General features: G+C 52.6%; 8 protein-coding genes; 4 read left to right on the forward strand and 4 right to left on the reverse strand.

The window, feature by feature from the left end:
* Nucleotides 1-648: 648 nt before the first annotated feature.
* Nucleotides 649-1,416, forward strand: RCC_05748 (uncharacterized protein; the record flags this gene model as incomplete). Its single annotated transcript, XM_023771014.1, has 1 exon — nucleotides 649-1,416. One exon carries the CDS (start codon nucleotides 649-651, stop codon nucleotides 1,414-1,416), a length of 768 nt encoding a protein of 255 aa, XP_023626782.1.
* Nucleotides 1,417-1,864: 448 nt separating this feature from the next.
* On the forward strand, nucleotides 1,865-2,122 carry RCC_05749 (uncharacterized protein; the record flags this gene model as incomplete). Its single annotated transcript, XM_023771015.1, has 1 exon — nucleotides 1,865-2,122. The coding sequence occupies one exon, from the start codon at nucleotides 1,865-1,867 to the stop codon at nucleotides 2,120-2,122; it is 258 nt and encodes an 85-aa protein (XP_023626783.1).
* A 2,094-nt stretch (nucleotides 2,123-4,216) lies between these two features.
* On the reverse strand, nucleotides 4,217-5,428 carry RCC_05750 (related to WD repeat protein; the record flags this gene model as incomplete). Its single annotated transcript, XM_023771016.1, has 1 exon — nucleotides 4,217-5,428. One exon carries the CDS (start codon nucleotides 5,426-5,428, stop codon nucleotides 4,217-4,219), a length of 1,212 nt encoding a protein of 403 aa, XP_023626784.1.
* A 160-nt stretch (nucleotides 5,429-5,588) lies between these two features.
* Nucleotides 5,589-6,551, forward strand: RCC_05751 (probable oxaloacetate/sulfate carrier; the record flags this gene model as incomplete). Its single annotated transcript, XM_023771017.1, has 1 exon — nucleotides 5,589-6,551. One exon carries the CDS (start codon nucleotides 5,589-5,591, stop codon nucleotides 6,549-6,551), a length of 963 nt encoding a protein of 320 aa, XP_023626785.1.
* Nucleotides 6,552-7,884: 1,333 nt separating this feature from the next.
* RCC_05752 (uncharacterized protein) lies at nucleotides 7,885-8,622 on the reverse strand (the record flags this gene model as incomplete). The annotated part of the gene is made up of 1 exon (XM_023771018.1): nucleotides 7,885-8,622. One exon carries the CDS (start codon nucleotides 8,620-8,622, stop codon nucleotides 7,885-7,887), a length of 738 nt encoding a protein of 245 aa, XP_023626786.1.
* A 3,056-nt stretch (nucleotides 8,623-11,678) lies between these two features.
* RCC_05753 (Probable formate dehydrogenase) lies at nucleotides 11,679-13,099 on the forward strand (the record flags this gene model as incomplete). XM_023771019.1 has 5 exons in its annotated part: nucleotides 11,679-11,681; nucleotides 11,826-11,852; nucleotides 11,914-12,089; nucleotides 12,144-12,688; nucleotides 12,741-13,099. The coding sequence occupies 5 exons, from the start codon at nucleotides 11,679-11,681 to the stop codon at nucleotides 13,097-13,099; spliced, it is 1,110 nt and encodes a 369-aa protein (XP_023626787.1).
* A 2,228-nt stretch (nucleotides 13,100-15,327) lies between these two features.
* On the reverse strand, nucleotides 15,328-16,629 carry RCC_05754 (related to mitochondrial GTPase; the record flags this gene model as incomplete). Its single annotated transcript, XM_023771020.1, has 1 exon — nucleotides 15,328-16,629. The coding sequence occupies one exon, from the start codon at nucleotides 16,627-16,629 to the stop codon at nucleotides 15,328-15,330; it is 1,302 nt and encodes a 433-aa protein (XP_023626788.1).
* Nucleotides 16,630-17,819: 1,190 nt separating this feature from the next.
* RCC_05755 (uncharacterized protein) lies at nucleotides 17,820-19,121 on the reverse strand (the record flags this gene model as incomplete). XM_023771021.1 has 3 exons in its annotated part: nucleotides 17,820-18,773; nucleotides 18,825-18,920; nucleotides 18,969-19,121. The coding sequence occupies 3 exons, from the start codon at nucleotides 19,119-19,121 to the stop codon at nucleotides 17,820-17,822; spliced, it is 1,203 nt and encodes a 400-aa protein (XP_023626789.1).
* Between the last annotated feature and the right edge of the window lie 551 nt (nucleotides 19,122-19,672).

The following is a 19,672-nucleotide window of genomic DNA, read 5'->3' on the forward strand; positions in this document are numbered from 1 at the left end:
CATATTCGATGGTCCACTTTTGGACTTGGTTAGCGATGAAGCGAGCGATGTTTTGGATTGATTAGCGATGGATTTACGGAACCCGCATGTACTGGGTGTTTTTTTGGGATGGCACGCATATGGATGGAGTCAATGGTTGGATACATTTGCATGAATCAATAGCGGGTGCGAGGACACCGCCATTTTTGACTGTGTTGTGTTGCGACCGTCCACTTTGTTGCGAATTTGGTACGAGAATATTTCGTACTCCCACGGCGGCAAGTACATATCTGACTATTGTTTCAGAAGACGGTCTGCATGTCGCCTACGTGAAGTTTGTCCAAACATTTCGCGTCCCGCAAACGTTAGCGATGCCCGCACAAGCGCCAGTGAAAAAATATCACAGCCGTTGGTGTTCACCTCGAAACACATTCTGACAGGGAAACCAACCGAGAGCTCGACATTCAATTGCTTACAATACGGTTGCCCCGTCGTGGCGGTCGTAAGGTAAGTCACCTTTGAAATCTGTCTTTCTTCTCAGCTCTTCCTCTCCTTTAAAAAGCAATCAATCCTTCACTTCTATCATCCTCCACACTCTTAATACATTCGGACGAGAACAATCACATTCATTCATTCATACACACTGTCTCTCTCCCTCTACTTCAAATCATGCCTTCAACACTGCACTTCGCCCTCCTCCTAGCAGGCACCATTGCCTCTACCAAAGCACAATCCGACCCTTACGCCTACATAGACTCAGTCTGCAGTCCCAGCAACGCAAGCGGCTTCCCAGACCTCGCGTTTCCCTGCAACGCCGTGCAAGCCATCCAAGCACAATGCATCTACGGTCCCTCCGGTCTCGACATCATCACAGGGGCAGAGGCGGAGCCAACATCCACTCCTCAAACACAACAACACGAGGAAAGCCCTCCCCGCGCACAAAACAACGCGACGCAACAAATCTGCTTCTGCAAATCACAATTCTGGGATCTCACGACCGCTTGTGCATCTTGTTATTCCGCTCATGGGGATCACGAATTGGAGAAATCGGCGGGGAAGGATGCGGTGGAAAGCATGAGTAGGAGGTACTGTGATGCGAGCGCCGAGCCAACTTTGGGGCTTGCGGACTTTTTGTTTCAATTTGCTGGAGAGCTGGACTCTTCAGATGATACTTCTTCGAATAAGACAACGGAGTTCAAGGATCCGATCGGGAGTAAAACGGATGTTAGCTTGTATTATACTGCAAGTGTTACTGGGAGCCAGGCGTGGGTTGTAGCGGATCCGACTGCCACGAGTGGTGTTGTAAAGGATGGTCAACTTGTGGCGACGGCGAGCATGAACAATGAAATGGCCAAGAAGGGTGATGCTGGGAGGAAGACGGGTGTGGTCGCGGCGGTCTTGGGGTTGACTGGCATTGCAGCGTTGCTTATGGTTTAAGCGAGAGAATGTACCTTTGATAGCGTTCTGTTCTTAGCTTGGGATAATGACAGCCTTTTCCATTCACCGCTCTCGCGGCGCTCTCGCAACCCCTCGTTGGGCATCGTCTACCCCAAGCAGCGACTTTGAGGTGGCCATGGTCCGCTGGTTTCACCCGTTTTCGCTGAATCACGACGTCCGTTCTCCGAACTCTTGGGCGAATTGCGAATTGCCGGTAGAGGCTCCTCCGAACTCTTGGGCGAATTGTGAATTGCCGGTAGAGGCTCTTGTGAGTTACCAAAAGTCACACGATCACTAATCAGATCGTTTATTGGCGGCAATGGCGACTGTGTGGTAGTTTCAGCGGCGGCAGCGACAGGACCGAGAGATATAGCTGGAGGATAGGAAGAGGGCATCCGATGTCGAACATCGCGAGGTGGGGGAAGATCCCTAGGATGACTCGGCCGATATGGCCCCTGTATGGAATCCCCAGCAGGAGCAGGAGCAGCAGCAGCAGCAGCAGCAGCAGATGATTCTGGTGGATGGGAATACGCCGCTGGAGGATTTGCCGCTGGATGGTATTCCGGTGGGGGAGGAGCATACCCCGCTGGAGGAGGATACGCTGCTGGAGGAGGATGATGCCCTGCTGGAGTGGGAGGATACAGAGGATACAGAGAAGGGTGGTCATTCCATCGGACGAGTGGGGCTCCTGGCCCGGGAAATGTAGGCAAATCTGCAGGTCCGACGTATTTGGGTACCATCTGCCCCTGTGCCTCCGCGGCATCACAACAATCGATATTCCTGGGAGCAATAAAACGTTAGCAAGATTCCGCGCAATGAAAGCACGCGACATCACATGTGAAGCCTTTCTGAAGTCTTCTCAGGCACACTTCCGGCCTCTCAACGTAGCACATGTTCTTGGTGTAAACAAGGGGCTGCACATACCATGTTTCGGTGTACCATCTGGCGAGATCGAACTCTGCACTTAGACTGGCTCGGAAGTGACTGTGGGACGAACCTGCCAATTTATCAAGCGCTAGGTCGACTCTGCTCATCACGAACATCACATCGATTGGTCTGTGGGGATATGCAGAGCGGTGCGCCTCAACTACATCTGCCAAGGGGCATCTGGAGCACAACAGAAGGAAGTCTGCGTATTGCGCCTTCGTCGATGGGCTTTGCTTTGTGTTCAAGTGGAGAACCGGGGTGTGTATTCCGGAACGGGACCTAGCAGTGACTGAAAGCGAAGGGTCAGCTATGAGGTGGTTGCTCTTCTAGAGGAAACACAAAAGTCTTCTCCATTTTACTGTACTCACAGAATCCTCGAAGATTTGATTCAATGACTATCGGAATCCCATTCCACAGAGAGGGCTTGTAAATCCGTTCAAATTCCAACTGCCAATAGACCGACGCATGTGTAGTATTCCGGCCAAAAGGGAAGGCGCATTGAGACGGGAGTGATGGGAGGCGCGCGGAAGCAAAGTGTTGGCTGTTTGAAGCCATTGTCGGAAATGTGCGATGCAGTGCGAGAACAGATGCGCTTTGTCAACAATAATGAGATCTCCAATGGACAATGATGATGGGGTTCCGGGTGGACAAAAATGATGAAGTCTCCAGTCGGCGAAAGTCCTCCCTTCGTAATTGCTCCTCACCGTTTAGTTGGGATCATGGGGGAAAGAGAAGATCAGTGACTGCAGGTGCAGGTAAGTTGGCGACATAAGTTTCCTTGCTGCTTCCCTCTTTCGCGCCAAAGCCATTTCTCGAACTCGAATGGGCGAATACCAAGCGGCCTATCATCCTTCGCAGACTTCCAGCGAAGTTTCGGATAAGCAACATATGGCGGATCAGCCGACGGAGCTTCCATTAATATCTTCATCCTCTGTGTCTCCGGGCTGTTCTGCCCTGCGCAGTCTATCTTCGCTTCATACGCGTATCCTGCAAAGACCACCGCTCCAGCCTGATCGTCATGAGCAGCGCATATCTGAAATACATCCTGATGTGTGAGCGGATACATGACACCGCCACTCTTGCCATGCTCCTTTCGCAACCAGCAAGTTGAGAAGAACCTCGCAGATTTGTTGGGAGCCGTACATTGCCTGGCACGTTCTTTGGGAATACCGAGCATATCCCATGAACGGCACGTCTTGCAGATTCGCCCATGGTGCCAGAGAAACCAGACACGCCGGCGTGATAGCACCGTCCAAGCTGCGGTCATCCTTTTTGATGCTTCGTACAGCAAACTCGAAGACAGCACTCGGGCGAATCTACTCGATCATGGGATTGCTATTCGTGCCATTCTCCGGACGGTAATGCCAGGAGTCCATGTCATGGGCCGTCGGCCAGTGAAAGACTTGGAATGTTGACATCCTCCGCAGATTGTCCTTTGTCTGCATTCAGTATGAGCTGGTCTTTTTGACAACCAACTTGACAATTCGCAAAGATGATGGCGTTCGAAAGGAAGACGCAAATACACAGGCGATAAATGCGGCAAACAGCCAACGTTCTCGCAATCGTAGGCATGAATAGCTTCTCGAGGTGACACATAAGAGGAATGATACAGAGACTGAATACTGAAAGGTCTTCCGACATACCGTTCTATCATTCTGGGACCACCACGAAGTCCAGCATACCTGTTAAGAAATTCTCCAGAACTCCAGCACCGAGATTGAAGGTCCCACAACATCAACTCCAATTTCCCGTGACATCCGTCATTTCGCGTGATCTTCCTAGATGCGAGTGTTCATCGCGGCCCGTTCCTTGACTCTCATGTCCCCGTCGAACTCCTCGCTAATTCGCAGAACCAGAATGAAATAAGCATTGTTCATGCAGCATCGTTATCGGGCAACCACAGTGTGACCTCCTTTTCAGCGCTCGCGAGCAAGTTGTACCGTTGATTGTAAGCCACAAGCTTGCTTGGACGCTGGCTCGGGAGATCTGCCATGGGCTCCAGGGCTTTATCCGGCCGGTTGCTGACTATGGTAGCATCCCACACCGAGAGGCCGTTCGCTCTGCCATTACCACCCACCACAAAATTTCCGTCGGGCGAGAAGCATGCCGAAGCTTGGACGAACGACGGCGTCGGACTGTCTGGCTCATGATTTGGCAAGTCGTCTCCAGGCGCAAGATGTGCCGGGTCGGGCCCGCTTGGCCGTTGTAGGTAAGCAACCAAGTCACCCGTAAAGGCATCGAGGAGATAATGCCCTGGGCCATTGGTGGAGATCAGCAACAGCTTGCCGTTATTGCTAAATTCCATTCCTGTCCAGCCTGCACCTTGGCGCTGACCTTTGGACTCAAAACGAGCTTCCAGGCTATTGAGATCAAAGGTCGCAAACGGCGGCTTGTCGTAGTTGCGCAAATCGTAGAGATGCACGGTCTGAGCAGGCGGGCTGGCAACGGCGATGACCGTGGCGCTCGGATCGTATGTGCTCAACCATGGAGACTCGAAGTTGAGCTGACCCTGGGCACTGGAGGACCGCACATCCCACAGTTTGACCGTGTTGTCCATGCTGGTGCTCAAGAATGTGTCATTGCTGGGGTTGAGACTGAGGCTGGTCACCCTTCCTATATGTCCGCGAAAGTATCGAATGAAGTTGTTGTCGTGCATGGAGAGATAGCGGATGCCATCGTCTATCTTGGTCGAAGCGTAGATGATGGACGTGCTGTGGTGGGTGAAGCGAGCCAGGGCGCTGCCGTACTTTTGCGACTTAAGCTCTTTAGCATGAGCGCCGGCCTTGGTGTTGTACAGCTGGATGGTGTCGTCGGTGCGCGAGAGTAGCAGAAACTCGCCGCCATCGTCAAAATCGACAGATGTGTAGCTTGTGCCTTGCGGTGCCTTGAATTGGCGGGTGGGCCGGAAGGTCGAAATGACATCCGACACCTTGGCCACGGGCGCGGGCGGCGGATCTCCGGGCGCCATGGATGGCCGGAGTGGTGTGGTCGGGGTGATGGGTGGGGTGGCGGGTGGAGTGGGGGAGACGAGGTGAAGGGAAGGGTGCAAGGTGGATTCCGATGCTGTCAAAGTCGTCGCGAACATTTGAACATTGGAGCACGACCGAACTTCACGGCGCCGATCACGGCCGGGCCCTGACGGCCGAATAGCTTAATGTCTCAACTGCGACAAACTCTCTTCCCACCTTGCGTCAACTCTATGCCGGTACGATAGCATCGACCCCCTCCCCCGTGCGCCGACGAGCATGTCGACCACGATTGGATCCTTCATTGCCGGCGGCGTCGCGGCGTGCGGCGCCGTCACAGTCACCCACTCCTTTGAGACGGTCAAGATCCGACTACAACTCCAGGGAGAATTGCAAGCCAAGCGCGATGCGCCGCGAATGTACAAAGGCGTTCTGCACGGCGTCAAGGTCATCTACACCAATGAGGGTCTCAAGGGCCTCTTGCGCGGACTGAGTTGCGCCTATGTCTACCAGATGACGCTCAATGGCTGTCGACTTGGCTTCTACGATCCTATTCGGACGACCCTCAACTCCCTCATTCTCACACGCTCGCCTACGAATCGAACGGATGAAGCGGTGAAGAATATGCAGTCTCTGCCCGTCAACATTGCCTCTGGAGCTTCTTCGGGAATTCTGGGTGCTCTGCTAGGATCACCTTTTTTCCTTGTCAAAACGCGGTTACAGTCGTTCTCTCCCTTCCTTCCTGTAGGCWCCCAACATCAATACAGAAACGCAGCGGACGGTATGCGCCAAATATACGGCGCCGAGGGCGTTCGAGGGCTATGGAGAGGTGTAATACCAGCAATGGTGAGAACGGGCTTCGGATCGTCCGTCCAGCTCCCTACCTATTTCTTCGCGAAGAGAGTGCTACAACGTAACTTCAACATCAAAGACGGAGCGCCGCTACACTTCATGTCTTCAACCGCGTCCGGCTTTGTGGTGTGCGTAGTCATGCATCCTCCAGACACAGTCATGAGCCGGATGTACAACCAGACCGGAAATCTCTACAAGAGCGCCTTTGACTGCCTGTCCCAGACCGTCAAGACAGAGGGCATATTTGCACTTTACAAGGGATTCTTCGCTCACTTGGCACGGATCCTGCCGCACACCATCCTTACCCTGAGCTTGGCGGAGCAGACAAACAAGCTCATGAGGAGGTTCGAGGACCGGGTTTTGAGCGATGATTTGAAAGCGAAACTATAATGGCCAGTCTCTGAGCCTCAGAAAGGCTGGGACATGGATGTAGCAATGATCTCGAGGTGTACATATCACGACCTGGAATAGATGTTGAAAGGAAGCACGCACGCCACAAGGTGGTGATGCAAAACTATGAGTATTGAGTTGACCCCAACCCGATCTTTGGATCACAAACACTATCAATCCTAAACTACTCGTAATAAGTCGTCCRAAGTTTTCAGTTCCAAAGGCGATGTTACTTGCAGTCTTCAGCAGCTTTTCATGTATCGTGCCAACCCCCAAGCTCCAAGCGTGATCTCCGTCAGATCTTGTCATGTTTCACAACAGAACAAGCACGCCCAGTAGACCAATCTCGACTAGGTCGGCGATGGGCTTGAAGGTCAGACCTGCGGCGCTACTGATATCTCCTGTGGTGCTCGCAGTGACGGCAATGACGACGGTGTTATCGTACGAAACGGTGCTCGAGGGATTTTGCTGATTCGTGGGCGCCGCATTGGGAGTGACACCCTGGCCCTATCTAGACGAGTCTGACTTGTCTGCGGCGAAGACTACCGTTTGGCTAGGGCTTGATGCGCTGGTTGTCCTCGGCGGTTCGTAGTTGGCGAGGGCTGTAGGCTGAATCTGACAGTCCTTGGCGCTCGGGACAGTCGTCAAAGTTGGGCTTGGGACGAAGTAGGCGTCTGAGCCTGTGACAGATGCCGGGACGAAGTAGAGGCTAGCATCCGTCGATGTCCCGATTATCTCATTTGTAACGATTGCAGTCCGTGCCGAGTCGGCCGGACCGCTTTCGTATAAGGAAATCGAGTAGTCGAATCGAGGGCTAGCGCCAAGAACAAACGCAGCATGAAGTGAATGAAATTGACGAGATGGGGAACGAAACAGATGACGATTCACAGAACTGAGACTTCTCTCAAACTTGTACGTAGGCGCACCTATTTGGCGGGCCCAGAAATTGAAGGTTGAGGGGGTTGTGATACGAGTTCGTTGTGATCGATCAGAGAAGAACTGCCAGAACTTCAAAACGCGCGAGGCCTGCTGCGGCTTTGAAGACCTAATCAGTCGCATTCCGAATGGAAGGAACCACTTCTGCAATTGGGGCCRGTTTTTGGGCAGGGTTTCTCGTTGCACGACAAAGAAGATTGAGTGGTTCGTGGGAGAATGCCGAGTGCAACCAACAGAACATGAGTTACATGTACTTGGTGCCCCTCCAGGGTTTCGCAATCATGATGAAGTCTATGTCATGTCCCTTGTCTGTCATCAAGGCCGTCGATAGTCAAATGCTGGGTTGCGAACCAGAGTCCGCCTTCCACTGTCACGCTCTTGTGGCACGACGTGACACTTATTGTCGGCCGTATCTCCGATTACTCGATCCACCACCTCCATCATATTGCTGTTGTTGTCCTCCACCGTTACCCCACCCAGCGCCTGCATTCCCACCCGTCTCGTAGGCATTTGGCGCTCCTACTTGACTAGGCGCAGGACTTCTCCCACCACCCCATAGCCTGGCTTTGAGCCTATCCTGAGCCGTGCCGGCACTAGCAGGACCACCGTCCGCATTCATGCCACTCGATGGCCGACTCGAGCTTTGTTGTGATGATACGCTCTGGTAGCTCCCTGCCCGTTGCGAGGGTAGTGGTCGCGCTTGTGGTGGAGCAAGAGAGGATGTCCCTGCCGGCGCAGCAGCGTTCATGGGTCGTCGTGACGCTCGAAGACTCTGTGGCTGCACGGGGGTATTGTTCTGAGGTGCTGATGGCGGATCCCAAAGATCACTCAGACTCGCCCTTTGCCCAGGTTGACTCTGATTTTGTGCACTGCCGTACTGACTTCTTCCTCCCGCACTTGTGAAGTACCCCGACTGTTGCGAAGACGTGGGAGGCAATGACTTGCGGTCGTTTGGATCGGGCGGTAGCCATTGTGGATATGATCGCCCTTTCTCGGTGTAGTATGCTCGTAGGACACGGCAAATGTGGGTGTCGTCTTCAGTGTCGCCGTCGTCTTCGCTGGAAAGGAGCGTGCGCCGTAGACTGTTATACCGCGACGTTGTGTGGGTTAGAAGATTGCTGATGTAGGACGACATTATAGCTCTGGCGCGGTGTTGTTGTTGGCATGATTTGGATCGCTGAGCTAGAGGGAAGTGATTCTGAATGCTGTGAACGTGAGTAGCTCAACTGAGGGCACTAAGGTTCCTTAGCGTGTGATTATCCACCCCACTTCCTTCCCTTTTATTTCCGTTCCTCCTCCTTCTTCACATCACCATCAACTGCTCCGCGAGTCGATTGCAGGCGACTGGATCTATTACAGCATAGCAGTCCATTCAAATATGCATGCCAACCGACACTCCAGTCTTTAGCCAACGGTCTCCTTTGGCCAGCGATCTTCTCCAGCAATGCCATTGCAATCTCGCATCCGCTCTGTGGTCTCACCGTACCAATGTACAGAGCCACTGTCACGAGGGACTGGGAAACATGCGTTACCCAGCTGGATCCGGCACAATAAGTACCAACTGGGCGGCAATGGCAACGACAACAAGCACAGAAAGTTGTTCGCCCCGAGGTTTGGCGCAAGGGTATGTAGTGCTGCGCCAGCACACAGTAACAGCGAGCAGCAAAGTAGTGCAGGCTTGTCAAACGCTCGGGCAGAGTTGAGCCTGTAATTTAGCCAACGAACCAGCTTCCTAGGGCCAAAAGCAGAATAGTAAGTGTATGCATTCAGATCGAGAAGTGGATGTCCGCAGAGTTGGATGGCATCGTTTTCGGGGGCTTTGGGTGTGTTTGAGGAAAACTTGTGAGAAGTCATATCCCCGTGCCCCCTTCCAATGCCCACCGCTTCCTGATTGAGATATCCGGCTGCCAGGTAGTCTCGAGGATACCAGACACTGCCGCACTCCGAGGCGTTGAGCATGCCTGCTGTTTGAGCCTTATCACAAACCTATCTATACCAAGGCGACGGTCGAGCCTGCATTGCATCATTTCAGCCAAGCCGTTACCGAAGAGCTGCCACGCAGATTGAATGGTGATGCAGGTCTACGCTACCTATAGTTTGCCTTCGGAGTCACAGAAATGGGATTCAAACAGTCGGGTTCCGGAGCAATCGATTACCTTGTGGATCAGCGGCGCTGTCGAATGCGCTTGTGTCAGGTCAGCACAAGAAGTCAGATTCAACATCACCAGTCAGTTTCTCCATCTCTTCATTCCTTCAGCATCTCAAGCGCAACGATGGTGTTCAACACGCTTTCCCTCTCGTCAGCTGCTCTCCTCACGTTCGTTGTTCAGCCCGTACACATGGCTGCAACTCTCGAGCCCACCTTCATCTTCCGGGCCTTGTTCCATCTTCTTGGCCAGCCGTCGGTTGCTCTGCCGTTGTTCCCTTTACAATCAACACCAGTAGAGCTCCAAGGTGGCTACGTGAACCCATAAACGCACGGCCTTCAAGTCTCGGAAAACTCCCAGGTGGGCTGGAACGAGACTCTAGCCAGTGAGCTTTATATGGCTTCCTAAGGTTCCTGGGCCGGTCCTACTTCCGTCCCATCATTTTGATAGTCGCTACACGCTCCCGCTTTTGGGCCTGCAAATGACAGACACTAAATCTATCGAGATCGAGGGAAAGAATGGGAGTCGAGATTGCTCTTGGGCTTGTTTTCCGCGAGCTCCTTCAGTCATCAAGATCAAAGGGCAAGATCTTGAAGCTGCGAAGCGGTAAACCAGATCAACGATCGAGTAGGCTACAATGACCATATGACCATATGATCATAGCGGACTTGCCTGGGCCCTTTCAAACTGCGTCAGCCAGCGGATCAGAAAGCCATGTTTGGAATGCGATAATTGCAGCAGCCGTTTCCAGTGGCCCCTGCTCTCTTGTGTGCCCTTTCACCTCCCAGTAATCATGGAAAAGTATTGCGGATGTAGCGGGCAGCCGACTAATAGTTGCAGATCATTTCAGTCGTGGCAGTGGATGTTTCGCGGGCCTTTTGCAGAATGGGGCCAGGGTCCTGATCTGCAATACCTAGGTAGGTTACTTCATGCTTCATGAAACAGTTGCGTCCGAGCAGAAGCCGTCCTACGATTGTCCGACGAATGACTAGGCGACGGGCGACTTATTTCTCAACGCAAACACCAGTTTGTATGAAGTAGGTAGGTGAAGCACCCAACAATTCCTTGACGGAGTTCACTCCGTATGCCGGTTCGAAACGGTAAGAACAACCTTTCCAGAACCGTTCGCGTCGAGGTACAGAATGACGTCCATGTGGAGTCTGGGATTGCCACACCTATATAGACCGGCACTGCTTCAGTTTTCCATGGCATCAACTTGGCATCAAGGTGACGTTTGTCCCAAATAGCATACAGTTTGCCGAAGCCGCATGTCCCACCTCTGTGTGACGATCCCCGATAGGCTCTGCTCACATCAATTCGACCCCACTTGCTCAAATGCTTATTTACCTTACCTTTCCCCAGATTTTGGCCTGTGAACTGCGATGGTTGCCAAGGAGCCAGCTAGCTTCCCTGTCATTGTACTTCCGCAATACATCCATCATCACACGGATTTGCGCTCCCATTATCCGCTATGAGCGTACCCCTCGCGCGAAGGGGACGTGGCATCGCCTAGCATGTGGAATTGGACCCACCAACAAACATGGAACAAGGTCTCACTACCTGGCATTCCTTGCTGGTCTCGGCGTGCATCGCTGCTGAAAGTGGGGTCGCCGCTGAACCACAACGTCACAGCTGCTAAACGCTCAAGCGAACAACAAAAGGTGAAAAACTAGAGCGACAAACGCATCACTCAGCCGTGTTGTCTAGCTTTCTTCACAGCTTCACAAGCTCCCGAAGGTTGTGGGTATATAGGTAGAGCTCCAGCGCCAACTCGCGAAAAATAAAATCATTTCATCAGAGCTTGCAGTCATCTGTAAGCGTTCAACTCCTCACACACGCGACAACAACCTGGAAAGAGGCAAGTCTCCCCGCATCAGTTCCGCAATTGGCATCGGTCTGATGGGAGCGCGGGATCGAGCGGCTAACGTGCATTGACGATGGCAGACTTCCGCGTACCAGCTTGAGCTGCACGAAGCTTCCTACATAAGATCCATCTTCCTTCGAACTTCTCACCCTCGCATACCTCCGCACTCTTACAGACATCATGGTATTTGCACGCTCCTCACTTCGTTTGGCCCGTCCGGCCACCTCTCTGCTTTCGCAGAGAGCGACTCCCGCTTTCACACAGCGCGGAGCTCTACTTGCAAAGACTGGGGGCGTCCGAACGCTGACCGCGACATCTTCACAACAGGGCAAGGTTCTTCTCGTTCTTTACGATGTAAGCTACACCTTCAATTGTATATCAATCCCACATTTCAGCTACTGACCAAATCTTGCAGGGCCATGAGCACGCTCAGCAAGAGCCTAGACTTCTAGGAACGACCGAGAACGAGCTTGGTATTAGAAAATGGATTGAAGACCAGGGTCACACTCTTGTTACCACCTCCGACAAGGAGGGCGAGAACAGCAAGTTCGACCAGGAGCTCGTCGACGCCGAGGTCATCATCACCACCCCGTAAGTTTTGAGAGGTGCATCCTCAGTAGGAAAGRTTGGGCTAACAGCCCTTAGCTTCCACCCAGGATACCTCACTGCGGAGCGTTTGGCCAAGGCCAAGAAGCTCAAGATCGCCATCACGGCTGGTATCGGTTCCGACCACGTTGACCTCAATGCTGCCAACAAGACCAATGGCGGTATCACCGTCGCCGAGGTCACTGGATCGAACGTCGTTTCTGTTGCTGAGCACGTCGTCATGACCGCGCTTGTCCTTGTCCGCAACTTCGTCCCAGCCCACGAGCAGATTGCCCGTGGAGACTGGAACGTCGCTGAAGTCGCCAAGAACGAGTATGACTTGGAGGGCAAGGTCGTTGGTACCGTGGCTGTTGGCCGTATCGGCGAGCGAGTTCTCCGAAGACTGAAGCCATTCGACTGCAAGGAGCTCCTCTACTTCGACTACCAGGCTCTGTCCCCAGAGGTTGAGAAGGAGATTGGTTGCCGGAGAGTTGACAGCCTCGAGGAGATGTTGGCACAGTGTGACTTGGTCACTATCAACTGCCCTCTCCACGAGAAGACCCGTGGCTTGTTCAACAAGGAGCTCATCAGCAAAATGAAGAAGGGTATGTGTTCTTGCTCCAGCTAATACTGTCACCATTGCTAACAAGTCTCAAGGTTCATGGCTCGTCAACACTGCCCGTGGTGCCATCGTCGTCAAAGAGGATGTCGCCGAGGCTCTCAAATCCGGTCACCTTCGAGGATACGGTGGTGATGTTTGGTTCCCACAGCCCGCACCAGCCGACCACCCACTCCGCACCGCATCATACTCGACCTGGGGCGGTGGAAATGCCATGGTTCCCCACATGTCCGGTACCTCAATCGATGCACAGGCACGATACGCCGCGGGTACCAAGGCCATCTTGGATTCATACTTCAGCGGACGTGAGGACTACAGGCCTCAGGATTTGATTGTTCACAAGGGTGACTACGCCACCAAGGCTTATGGTCAGCGTGATCAAATTGACAAGAAGTGAGCGGCATAATGTGGATATTAGCAGGATAATGGACACATCGATGTTAGCAGAACAGACTGCAATCGTATGTGGAGCAAATAAAGATACCACCTTCTGTTCATTGTGCTGTTCCACGTAGGCGAGAGGACGTCGACAGTTGATGAGATTCTGGATGGAGCATGTGCCGCTCACGGTGCCTCTGTCTTTCTCGCGACCCGGCCATCCAACGGCTGTTGAAAATGGCGCAATCCACCTCTTCGGGGATTTGTGCTGCAGTCGTGAGCGGTGCTTCATTACACATTCATGTCTTCGAGTCTCGAGGAGAGTTCAGCTTTGCATCCTGTCGATCTTCMCCTCGGCAGCCCTACGCTGTGGCTCAACCCACGGCTCGCGTACAGCCCTATGAGTCGGACAGTGACACATTCTTCCTGCTTGATAATGGTCGATGTAAGACTCTTTGCGAATGTAACGTCGATTCGGTCATATGACAGCTCTCATCATCGACATCTAGACGAGATGTTACAATCGGTGTTGACTTTGGCATTCTCAGCTCTGCAGCGATTTCGCGCAGCTCCGAAGCTGCATGGCGCTGAGCGGACTCTCCACAGTTTTGCTGGGCCCTTGAACCGAGACCAGCCACCCGCTGTCGCTGTCATTTGCTACGTCTTGCATCCGTCAATTGCTTGTGAAGAGTTGCGAATACCGTCCGGCAACACTTGTCGTTCATGCCTTGCTGATGAATCGTGGTTGGCAAGCAGGCGACCGGCGTGCATGGCGTGGGCCCGCCGTAGGGCTGCATTTCGTCTTCCCTGTAGCTATGTCACCTCAGCTCCCTGTCGCCGGTGGATTTTCGTTTCCAATTTGAGTGCAAGGCAGCAAGGAAGCGCGGGTCGAGGCCGAGAGCCCTCCAGCTCTGTTGGCGGCTTCGCATTGTTCAAGGGAAAGTTGGGGCGCAGTGGGAGCAAATGGTGTCCACGAGTATAAGCACCAGCCGTGGAAAACGCTTGGAGAACGAGCAAAGCTTTACTCTATTTGTGCTAGTCTTCCAAGTTCTCGTGGGCGAAATCTGTGGATTCTTCCAAAGCCACAAAATAGGATTCAGGCACGACCGCGAACTATTTTTGGCAGAGGAAAGGGAACTTCATCATACCATCACACACATCGGAGCTGACAAGATACGCTCTTCTCCGAACGTGCAGCGCTACGAAAGGAGCGTGGCAGAGACGRCTGCAGGTACACATGTCTACCGGAATAGATGACTGTGTCATGAACGGCCAGAGGCTCGAGAGGGATTTCGTCACTTGCATCCAGGAACAATCACTTCCTATATAGAGGCCTGAGGGACCGAACATCTCAAAGTCTCATCTCATTAACACATTACAGCATCAACAAGTCTATTCCATTTCTTTACACTTGATTCCTTTCAACAGCACATCCATCCATCGGCAACACTCAGCAAATCTATCCAGTACGATCGWATCTCTCCATCTCCTACCGTCTCTCTACAGCGCAGGCTATTTCCTTTGCCTCGGCAGCTGTTCTCTTTACCTCTCTTTCCTTATCAGAATATCAACGAAATGGGTCGCGGAGGTTACAACTAAGTGGGACTCTACTTTACATCACCGGGAACTCTCTGCCTTGCCGCAGCGACAACACATTCCAGGGCTGAACACCAGGAGCAACTCCAGCATTATTCTTAGCAACGAACAGCATGTCTCTCAACGGCAATGACGATGGGCGAGGGTACGCTACAGCAATCAAGACCCGCAATGACCATTCACTAACAAGGTATCAACAGTGGCTACAACACCCCTCTATGATCATTTCTCTTCATCATACCTCACATTCTCGGTGGACGTCAATCTCTCATGATGTTGGACTTCGGGCTGGTCTCGATACAACACTTGAACAACAACTCCCTTTCGGACGGCTGTCTTTACTTCGCGCCTACGGCATCGCTTTTGGAATTCTACGCATCCCACGGCTCCCGGCGGGACCACTGGCCAGGAACGAATGACAGTAGTACTCTAGCGAGCATTGGTGGTCTTAGCGTTGCAGCATTTCAGGAAAGATAATAAATGGATGAGCGGGTGTAATTCTGCATCTGCGTTGACGGGTGTTACTTAGCGGCATTACAAGGCGTTTATCTTGGAACTTTGGGGAAATTTCTCAAACAGCAACGCAGGTCGTTCTGACGGCGGTTTAGGTATCTATACTCTATCAAATGAGCTGTTCCTTCAGGTGGTCGTTCACTTGCCGACGCAAAATTTCTCAAAAACCACGCCTAAAACCTCATTGACGTCTCCAGCATCTCCTCTACCCGTGATTTTCGCGAGACAGTCTGCAGCGAACCGCAGATGCTCGGCCGCAACGACAATATCTGCCTCTTCATCGGCAGCAGTATCTCTAGTAGCATCAGCGCTATCAAGTCCGCCGGCAGGGTCGAAACGATAGCGCTGACCGTCAGCAGCTGTCGAAGGCGTAGCCTCTGCCAGGAATGCATCTAGATGACCAACGCATGCTTCCAAAAGAACACGATGGCGTTCTGTCGCACCCAAAGCCTCCTGCCAAACTGAAGGATCCGGCTCATCGGCCGAGGATTCTGATGTGACGGCCTCAGTCAGCCTTCCAAATTGCTGGATCAAGCCTTGGAGAAATTTCTGTATTCCCCCCGGGTCTGATGACTGGAATGGCGTTGATGCGTCGGCTGGTGGTCCATCGATACATGAAACCATGTAGACGCGATCCCGTGCAAGTCCAGGGAAGTGATCAAGGGCTATGCGAAGAGCACTGTCTCTTCGGAATTCATCCATGGGGAGCAAGTCGGACTTGTTGATGACAAGAAGTACATTGCCCTTTTCTTGGTGCAATTGGTTCGCAACTGCACATACTTCGGCATCGAAATTGAGCGCAGTGTGATCATTGACAGTCTCAAATCCAAGCACAACGATGACAAGATCGCTGTCGGCAGCTCTCGCTTTGGCTCGTCGCATCCCTTCCTGTTCGATATGGTTGATCGCTTCCAGTATCGACTGCCCTCCTTGAACTGCCTCCTTCGCCAGACGAAGACCGGCAGTGTCGCCGAACCGACAAAAGTAGCCCCCCAGATCAAGGCCTATCTCAACGACATCACGAGTTGTGCCAGCCTCGTGGCTCACAATCGCTGCTTCTCTTCCAACGATGCGATTCAGCAAAGAACTTTTGCCAGCATTTGGGGGTCCTAGTAGCGAGACGCTAATACCATGCCTAAGTAGCTCACCACGCACGGCATTCTGGGTATGAATAAGAAGTATCCGCTTGAGAGCCACTATCTGTTTGGAGACAGAGGCGCATAGCTCAGCCGGGCTCTCGTCGAAGTGTTGATCTTCGCTGAAATCAATCAGAGCTTCCAACTCACCGCGCGCGTACAGCAGTTGCTGTCTCCAGTCTTCATAGCGCTTCGCGAGACCACCGGTCGTGCCTCGAATCGACAATTTCCGCTGCTGCTCTGTATCTGCCGAGAGCGTATCCCCTAGTGCTTCCACTTGAGTGAGGTCCAGTCGATTGTTCATAAAGGCCCGTCGTGTAAACTCTCCCGGCTCGGCATAGCGGATGTGATCGTCACATTTTGATATGGCAGCCAGAACAGCTTTGACTACCGCAGGTCCACCGTGTACGTGCAGCTCCAGTATATCCTCTCCAGTCGCTGTGGCTGGAGATGGGAAGTGCAAAATCAATGCACTGGAGTCCAAGACTGTATCGCGACTGGGCAACTCTCCGGGCTGATACAGCGTGCGCACAGCTGCCATCCGAGGTTGGGGAATCTTCTTGCCAGGGCATATTGCTCGGTAAATGTCGAGACAAGCTGGTCCGGATATTCTTATCACAGCGATTGCTGCCCTTCCCGTCGCCGATGAAAGGGCGTATATGGTCGGATCCAGGCTATGGTTGAATGACACATGTCTGCGCGATCTTGATGTTGGGTCTGCACGAGCTACTGCCCGTGAGGGAGTTCTTGTTGATATGCCACGCGGAGATTTCAAGACTGCACGTCGCTTGTTATTCCGCACCGCCACCCACCATTTCTGGACAGCCGCAGTTCTTTGCGCAGTCTGAAAAGCTCTTGCGAGAATCATTCAGATGTTGGGGGTCAGAGGTAGCGGGGCGAAGGAGCATTGTTAGCGACGGACAATGCGGAGGGTTGACTGCTGCCAAGTGACTTGTAGGGTTAGGGTTGGGGTAGTTGAAGCCTCTTATGGCTGATGGTAGCCTCGTCGACAAGGCGCGTATCTGCAAGCATGTGTTGTACCTTATAGTGCAAGAAGTAAAACCAGGCCTATAAAGTGTCCATACAACTTCTTCCATGGTGTCGAGTCAAAGTTGTCCCGCAATCAAGGAATTCCCCTTGCAACTACTGCAATGATGTGTGTTTTTACCTTGCCAACTTCAACTGAAACCACAGAGACCGTTCGAACTGACATTGATATTGTCGGAAGTGAWGAACTCCATCTGCGAGCCTGTAAACTCCTGTTTCTGATGCTTGTTGCTATGGCCGCGAAGCTATCCGGTCTCTTCATGCTATCATAAATCGTTATAGAAGAAGCGCCTCGATCAGGCCTATGGCAACGCTCATGACCATGACATTGTCTACTGCGTCGAGACTCTCAGTATTTCTTGAAGGCATGCGCCCGCCTTGCTCTCATCATAATTCCCATGCAATGTACTGCCGTGCTGTGATACATTTTTGCTACTATTGTACAGTTCAATCCTCTCCCCCGTACACAAAGAGCGGCACATGCCGTCTTCCATCTTCAGACGACAAGATCGAGTCGCTACGCTTATCACGCAGGAGATATTGCTGGCTCTCCGTTCGGTTCAGCGGTGGAGGTGCATCTACCACAGGCTTTGATATGACCAACTTGCCATCGATCTTGTGGATAGACCTCTGGTGGCTATGTGGATGGCCCCAATCGGGTAGCGTAGGAGCAGCTTCATGGGTCGTACTCTCGTCGCGCAAGCTGTTGAACCAAGTTCTTGGTCCCGAAGCTTCGCTAAACAAGGAGAAGTGGCTTTTGATGGGCTTCATCCGGTCATTTGCGAGGTGCTCATGATCTTTCTCCAGAGTCGTTTCGCTCCCAGAGTAACTGATGTAGTCGGATAATGTCACTGGCCGGGCCAGACAAGAGAACGGTGGCTGCAGAGTCACGGCCGACGCCGCGATAATAGCTATTCCGAATTCGAGGACCGACAGCGGAACCAGATAGGTTTCGCTGCTCGCGCTGTTTCCTACCACGCAAAGGAGTCGCAGGATTGACATGACGCTAGCGCAGCCTCCAAGCAATATTGCGCACCCGGTGCATCCTTTCTGCTGTATTGACAGGTGCTGGGAATGAGCGGCCACGATGAAGACCGGTATGATCGTCAATGTCCAGCTACTAGCGGCATTCGACACGCTTGTCGCCAATTCGATGATGTGCAACACGTTTCTTTGCAAGCAAGTGTTGCTCTGTTGAGATTGTGCGGAGCTCAGGAGAGCGCCGCATTCGAGCGCTGTCGCGACGACAACAAGAACGCTGCTGGCTATGTTCACAGCTATTGCGGTGTGAACCGTGTAACGCTGCCAGGCACCTTCGAGATGTCGCAAGTAGAAAAGGCCAATGGATACTTTCAAGAGACCGATCGCTGCAACGTATAATTCGGTGCTTGTCATCGAGAGCTGTTTCGTATCAGCGAGCAGAAAGCGTGCACATGCGGCTAATGAACTGACCGCAACCAATGCTGACCGGCGCTCAGCGTCGCTATAGCCGCCGCTGAGATGCACCTCGACAAGGAGGGCGGTTGTACAAAACCCCGTGAAGAGAAGCTGCGTCTGTCAGCGGGATACTCGTTGCGCATCGAAGAGACCACCAACAGCAGATAATAGACAGAACCCATCATCCCACGTGAAACTCCTTTTGGTGCAGGCCGAGATACGAAGGGAGACCGTGATCCATACGCATCCCAGCATGCTACCGAAGAGTGCAAAGCGAGCATTTGGAGCCCCCGAGGTATCGAATGCAAACATCGTTGACTCCGCGATACGGAGCACCCAGATGCTGATGCTGACGGCTTATAAGCAAATCGAGCCGGGAAATCCAGGCTCGCTGAAAAGCACCTCTTTACAAATGTGTAACCGTCGCTCGTCAACCTAATGAATGTGTTGGTTTTTAAAAGAGAGAAATCGCAAAAAACTCCCAACACGAGGGTGTTGCAGAGGCCGGCGTGAGTGTATCTGGGGCAAGATGGCTTGCTCGCGTGGCACTTGGCTCCATTCAAACGTGAACTCGAGTCGTGACGTGCGCGGACAGCATGATCCTGGTTGGATGTGAATCTATGCACACTGCATCCACAGAAAGACCTCCAAGTTTGGGGATTGTGCACATAACATCAAAGTAGGCCTGATCCAATCCTAACAGCATCAATGTGCGGCAGACGCCGTAGATGGCGAGGACATGGCCACGATATCTTGGGTAACGATATGTCTTACAAATCTTTCTTGCTTGGCAAAAATCGACAGCCATTGGCACCGAGGTGTGACGCCAGGGATTCTCATTGTATCATATTTAATGAGGAAGG

Source organism: Ramularia collo-cygni, assembly GCF_900074925.1.
Source record: "Ramularia collo-cygni strain URUG2 genome assembly, contig: RCC_scaffold08, whole genome shotgun sequence".
Classification (NCBI taxonomy): Eukaryota; Fungi; Ascomycota; class Dothideomycetes; order Mycosphaerellales; family Mycosphaerellaceae; genus Ramularia; species Ramularia collo-cygni.